The sequence below is a fragment of the Passer montanus genome, unplaced genomic scaffold, assembly GCF_014805655.1.
Source record: "Passer montanus isolate IOZ18808 unplaced genomic scaffold, ASM1480565v1 scaffold19, whole genome shotgun sequence".
Taxonomy (NCBI): Eukaryota; Metazoa; Chordata; class Aves; order Passeriformes; family Passeridae; genus Passer; species Passer montanus.
The window spans coordinates 4,520,993-4,528,001 of record NW_024366480.1 but is presented as its reverse complement, the minus strand read 5'-3'; the positions used below and the strand labels follow the sequence as shown (position 1 = coordinate 4,528,001).

The 7,009-nt window shown below is 44.1% G+C and overlaps 1 protein-coding gene across 6 annotated transcripts in view; it reads right to left on the bottom strand.

The window, feature by feature from the left end:
* Nucleotides 1-2,348: 2,348 nt before the first annotated feature.
* Nucleotides 2,349-7,009, bottom strand: part of GRHL2 (grainyhead like transcription factor 2) — a 63,560-nt gene continuing 58,899 nt past the window's right edge. For 5 of the 6 annotated variants that reach the window (XM_039706311.1, XM_039706309.1, XM_039706308.1 and 2 more), the window contains exon 16: nucleotides 6,138-6,252. In XM_039706311.1, the coding sequence (XP_039562245.1) occupies nucleotides 6,138-6,252 (115 nt within the window). Of the gene's footprint in view, nucleotides 6,253-7,009 lie in introns of all 6 variants that reach the window. The other variant, XM_039706307.1, reaches the window with a different exon arrangement.

Sequence of the window (7,009 nt, the reverse complement as noted above, 5' to 3'; positions counted from 1 at the left end):
TGACGGTGTGCCATGCGCTTTACTCCCTTCACAGTGGAGCCTTAAAGCCTCACGTGGCTCCTTGCTCTGGGGAGAAAACCCCAGAGGAGCCTTTGCCTGCTGCCTCCACAGCTCCTGTCCTGCTCACTGCTGTGGGCACAGAGTCAGAGCTGTGAAAGCCACTCTGGAGGGCTCAGCCAGGGCTAAAGCTGGGCACGGGCGCTGGGCTGGCCCCTTGCAGCCGGCTGGGCGCTCCACTGCTGGCACAGTTTGTGCTCCAGCAGCTAAAGCAGCTGGGCAAGGAGCAGGGTGTCATGGAGTGGGTTGTGAAAGCAAAGGAGGGACAGCACAAGGCTGAGAGCCCTGGTCCTCTGAAGCTGGAAAGAGCAGCTTAGCTGACTGACAGCAACTTTCCCTGTGATAGATAAATCCCTCTCCAGGTTTAGGGGAGTTTTTTACCCCCTAATGACTATCCCACCATCAAGGGAGCAGGATGTGGCAAGGGAGCATGGGCAGGGTGGTAGCTGTGGTTAGTAGCTCTGAGACGAGGCTGATGAGGCAGCAGCAGAGCTTGTCACAGCAGGGACTCCTGCCAGCCTCAGACAGGCTCTGGAGGGGGCTGCCTGGTGCTTCTGTGCATACTCCTTAAGCTCCCCACATTTTTACCCAGGTTAAATTTGGAGCTGGGATTAGCTGAGTGCAAAAAGTAGTTTAAAGCCTCCTGGAAGGTAATAGAAGCCAGTGCCTATTTCCTTTTGAGATTAAACAAAAATGCCTATTTGTGGAACTACACTTTAATATGAGCTTGAGACAGGCTGGAGCCTGAATGAAGCATCAGTTGCAGTATTCAGGTATCTCCCGTGCTCAGTGCAAACAGGCTTCATTAAACAAGATTCCAGTGTGCCAGATTCCCTGTGATGTACATTCCCCTCACCCTCCCCTTAGGGCCACCATACGATTTAGCAGAAAAAGACTGGGTGTAAGGAGGTGTTTATTTGTACAGGGGTGCTAAAATCCTCCACTTACCTCCCTTGCTGTCCCTCCTCTCGCTGTGCAAAGGCGTCTGTCCCAGGCACTGGAGCACGTTGCACTCCCACAATCCCAGAGTGGACCTCCCACCACCTCAGGGAGGAGGGAACCTGTGATCCTGCAGCTCATGGCTCCATCTGGGAAGTAGCGTGCTCCACAATCTATCAGTGTTTTCTGCAGCACAGATTGAGCCAAGAGACTGAGAAGGTGCCGAAAACGAAGCTTTGCTGCTCCAGTGAGTCCCCTAAAGTTTCAGTCAGGAGCTAGAGGTGGAATGTTTTGCTTCCTGCTCCGAAAGAGGGGTGAGTTCTTCTCAATGACCTTTAATCAAGGTGAGCCGAGTCACTTTGCTAGAGCTGGCTCAGCCATGCCAGACACAGTGCAAGCCCTGAGCACGCAGTGGGTGCAGTGGTTCCCATCACTTCTCCTCACCCCTCCATGGCCTCAGATGGAGCACTGCCAACACGCAGCCTTAAAGCATTTGCATCATAAAAGCCACTCAGTAAAACCACTTCCTATAAAACATAATTAAACATCTATCACAGGCAGTGCCCAGGAAATGTGATTACCTTAAAGGGCTCCATGGGAGCTGATCCTGCTCACCCTGCACTGCTCATCCAGAGCACTGAACTCCTCCACCCCACTCTAAGACAGGGCTGTCCTGCTACTGCTTGGGAAATCAACCTTTGCTCAGACAAATACATTCTCAAACAATTTCCCGCCTACTAAGATGTTCTCATCTCCTGAATCTTGTTTGAAAAGCCAGACTGAACTGGTGGAGAATAAAATGTTTGATGAAAATGTTTTACTGCAAGATATATGGCCAGGTATGCTTCAGTGCTTTTGGAGTAGATGTGGGTAAGGATCTCAACTCAGGTGCCCAGGAGTCACAAAGATGTAGTGGCAGTGCTTCCAGCCAGGTTCACAGGACACTCCAACAAGTCACAAAATCACAGAACAGTTGGGGTTGGAAGGGGTTTCTGCAGTTCATCTGGTCCAATCCCCCTGTTCACAGGGCAAATGAGAGTTGGTTGTCCAGAACCATTAAATATCTCCAGGGATAGAGACTCCACAACCTCTCTGGGCAACCTACTCCAGTGCTTAGTCACACAGTGAAAAGCATTCCCTGATTTCAGAGGGAGCCCCCTGTGTTTTAGTGTGTGTCCACTTGCCTCTGCTCCTGTCACTGGGCACCATTTAGAAGAGCCTGACTCCATCTTCTCTGCACCCCCTTCAGGTACTGGTACACACTGATACTCTCTCCTGGAGAGATGTAGTAATACACACCACAGCAACAGAAATATTATCTCATACATAGGAATATTTATTTTTTTCCTTCTTAAAAATGTACAAAAAATAAAATAACTGTATTTACAGCTTATCAAACCCCTCTCCCAGTTGCAACACTATTAAGTTACATGAGCTATATTCTTAATATAAAAGCACACTATTTATACATTAAGTTTTCTTGTTTGCCAGAAAGACGGCTTGTCACAATCTTTGGCACAAACATTCTTGTTTGTATCTTGTCTCAATTAATAGGAAATGGAAGAGCATATAAACATTTAATAAGCTTTACATTTTATAAGTCATAAGATACTCCTTTCCAGTTCCACTTCAATCAATATACAGCATCTCTGACAGCTAGAGAGTTTAGATTTCACTAATTGTTTGAATTAATTTACATTTAAACAATTCATAGAACAAAAGAAAAAATATATAAGAAAGATATTTGATCTCTGAATTCCATTGACCAAAAACTTTGTGAGAGAGGACACACATAAAAAAACCCCATTCTTTTCTTTGTAGTTTACACTCAGTGTTAGAAATCCTCCAAAATGTCTTGATGGAGTGATCATCGTACATCCACAAAGCTTCACTCAAGGGATGCACTTTATTTTGGGAATATCAGCACCTGACTGTAAGAAAGAACTATAATTTGAGAATTTGACTGGGATTTCATGATATAACGTCAAATGGACGGACAAAGTGCCAAATCTGCAGCAGGAACCAAAATCAGAAGTCTGTTCTCCTTTTGTACATCTCTATCTTGAGTCTTTCAAAACATAACATCTACAGACACTGCACTGCTACAACTCTTCATAGGGAAAATGCACTGAGCAGCAAGCTACTCTTCAGGCTGCACTAGTTAAAATTCAAGATTGCTGTCTTGAAGAAGAGAAGGAAATGAGAATTTTGTTCCTTTAAACAACCACAGCAGTGCCACAAAGAGACAAAAGGAGGCAAGGCAGATATTCCTGTCCCCTGCTGAACAGTAGCCAAACTTACTTCCATTTAACTCACAATATTTGGAAGATCCAGCATTAATCAATAATTTTTATCAAACAAGAGCAACATGCATATTTTAAACAATATACATGTAAGCTCTGTGTACTCCTCAGGATGTCTGAGTCAAGCAGGGCACACGGCAGCCACTGCTTCAGAAGTTTGTATTACTCACACCACTCTTGCCCCTTGCCCACCACTCTGATGGGCTGATTTGGATCAACAAGGTGAACCCCAAGAGCTCACAGCTTGCCACACCAGCATCCAAGGCTCAGGGCTCCTCCAGCAGCTGATGCTGTAACTACAACTGAAGGGGTGCAGTATGGATATTCAGTCTTAGTGCTTGTCATGCTTCTGCATCTGGAGCAGAGAAACAAAGTCCTCAAACCCTGGCAGATAAAGTAAAGTGTGATCATCCTTACCTAGCTCTAGCTGTTGTTTTAAAATAATCTTACCACCAATCTAGGCACCTTCCTGATAACTTCATTGAGGCTGGAAGAAGGAACTAAAGGCAGGAGTATTAACTTTCTACTATCAGGAATTTGCACACCTTAAGATATATTTAGAATAGCTTTCAGTTAGTCTTGAAAGCAACTTTCCATTTCTGGACAGTGGCTGACTGAAAGCTCCTAAACTGACAATGGAAAGCTCCTTAAGCCCCAGTACTCCTGGAGCATTGCACTTCTCACTGATCCTACACTGCTCCTCATCACAGGATGCTGCAGCACCCAACAGATCTCAGCTCATCTCAACCCAAATGTAAGACAAAACCATCCCATTAACCTGAGTGCTGGTGCTGCCAGGACTGCCTGTCCTTCTCTGTGATCCATAAATTCTCACTGGCCTTCCTTAATGCAGCACATTCCAACCCAGGCCAGCCCCAAGTATTCCCTTGGACATCAGGTTTGTTGGGGGCAGAACTAGAGCTCAACTCCTGCATACATTTACTCCTTTGCTTTACACACAGCTTCTGCCCAAACATCTTGACCTGAGATCCCAGATTATATTCTGAGGATTCCAAACACAAACAGAGAAATACAAGAACTAATGGTATTGCTCCTATCTGCTGGTCCCAGTTCCTAATGCCTCCTGTACCAACTGTCCTCTTTTTTTCTTTAAGAAAAAAATATCTGGGATAAGTCAGCATGGACTTTTTATGTCAGTCTGAGCCAAATAGAAAAAAACGGAACCATCATAAATCTCTTGTATTCCCAGATTGTTTGCTCTTGAGCCGCATAGCAAGAGCATCTTTGCTGGAGTGCATTATTATTTAAAGTTAAGGAAATTACAACAGAACTCTGAATCAGAAGGGAAAAGAGCGCATGACAAAAGAAAAGGGCAGGAGAAAGAATACACACTGCACTTTACAGGCATTATGTGAATTCTGGGTATGTTAGTGCTGACATTCAGGCCTTGAACCCCTTTCCTGGTATGATTTTAGCCTGCACAACTTTATCTCTTCACAGAATTTGAAGGCAGGTGTGGAATTTGATGGAATAACCATGTAGTTCAACTTGGGTTCAGATGCAGCCCTTGAGAGAGAGACCAATCTCCACTCCTCAGTTGTGGGATATTCAATCTCCAGTGGAAAAACTGTTCCAGTTTTGATAAAATATTTACAACAAGCCCAGGCTTGGACACTTCCAAGTGTCGTAGGAATCACAACAGAATCATTCAATGGAAATACAGGAGCAAAATACACTTAAAAGGAAGAGTTTGAAGTCCTGTTTCTTGCAGTCTAGAGGAATGCTTTGATGCACAGGCTGCTGCAGGAAGAATCTTCCCACCACATGTTTGAGAAAAGACTCCTTCTTTTAGGAGCCTCTGCTTCATCAAAGGAAGATGACCAGGAAGAATTCCCTTCTGTACCTCTTGGCAAACCAGGCAGCAGACACATGGTGTCTCTTGGATTTTGTTACAGCTGGATGGGAGACTCAGGTATCTATAGCTGGACTTGGACACCTAAGGTGGGCCCCATTGTGCCAGAGCATCCAAGACCCAGTAGCAGAGTCTGCTCTAATATTTCAGTATATACAATTGAGCAAGGATGGAGCATATGAGTACAGATTCAGTTATCAGCTTCTCAGTACACACTCTTTGACAGATTGCAGCAATTTAATCCTCTAGGAAAGATTCTATTAAACCCTAAACCAAATACATACAAAAACATAGTGGCAGTAAACATGCCCACATACAGTAGTTAAAATATATTATTGCATATTATAAACATTATATACAAGGTTAAAATGGTTTCTTTACCATTTACTTACATTTGTGACATTTGTAGCTGAATGCCTTACTTACAAGTCCTCATTGCTACATGCTGAGAACTACCAGAGGTATTTGGCAAGACTATACAGTATAGAGATATGGAACAGTCTGAGCAAGTGAACTGTCAGCCACTTTGCCCATCTTTAGCACTGCAACAGATTTTTAGCAATGACAGAGACAACTACTGGTAAAGTGATTTATACCAGATTTCTGAAATTAGCCCAGCGTAGTTACTGAATGTGTTTTAGAATGAGCTTATCCACACTGAAGTATGGATTAAAATGCTGCATTTCACATTTGCAGTGGGTCATCTGGTTACAAATCTGGGGGCTGGTAACTGCTTGTACACTAGAGAGTGAGGAACAATAAATAAGGGACCAGGTTACTGTGAATGGCCTTGTGTTTGACAAACCCAAGTCTGTCTGCAGTGGGTGCACAGGTGCAGAATGGACAGTATTTTCAATGCAGTCTTGTAACAGTTTCTCTGATCAACATCTGTCAACTTTATGGGAAATCTGCTTTCCAAGAAGGATGAAATGCTGTGGTTCCTTACAAAATGGCTCTGCCTGAGGCTAGATCTCTGTCAGTGTGATCTTGAAGCCTTCAACCATGTTCTCCATGTTCAGGATGAATGTGTCCTCATTGGAGTAGTGCTCAATAATGTTGTCATCCATGTTTACCAGGATGCTGGTGACAAAGGCAGAAATCAATGTTTTTATGTACCAGGACAATGAAAGGAAAAACTATACACTCTGCCACATGTACTTGCTTCTCTACAACACAAAACCAGACTCCTGCACGTGTCAGTACAGGCTCACTAGCAGGAATTATCAGCAAGATCTGCCCCGTAGTCCCTTATAATCTTTGGATCAGAGGCTGCTCCTTGCCAGAGCAGTTAAGGGACACACTTAGGCTACCTACAGATGAGCTGCACTTCAGACCCCTGGTAGACCCAGCTAGCTGGTGCCTCCCATGCCTGGCACGTCTGTGCCACTCCTCAGGCACACCGTGGGAGCTGCTGCACCTCTGTGGTGTGACTGCTAACACAGGGAAGCAGTGGAATTTGTGCTTTGCACACAGCTCACAGACTTGGAACTCAGCTTGGATGTGAGACTATCAACAACGACTATTACAAGTGTATATGAGTGTTTTCCTCACTCTACCTCCAAGTGTTTCTTCTGTCATTTAGAAAGAAGCAAAACATGAGAAGTTTCACCTGTCTTCTCAAAAGCTAAAAAAATCCCCAGACAACAATGCCCTAAGCTAGTTACAGCTGAAAATAAATGAGTGGATTAAAATTATATTGCTAAAATATTGTGGTTAAATAGAACTTTAAAAAACAGTTGCAGTGGTGAGATTTAGTTTTATGGCAAGGAGCAGAAGCCTAGCTATTCTAAAAGTCCAGCTGTGATGTTCATGTCTAAATTTATTCAGCTAAAATGCC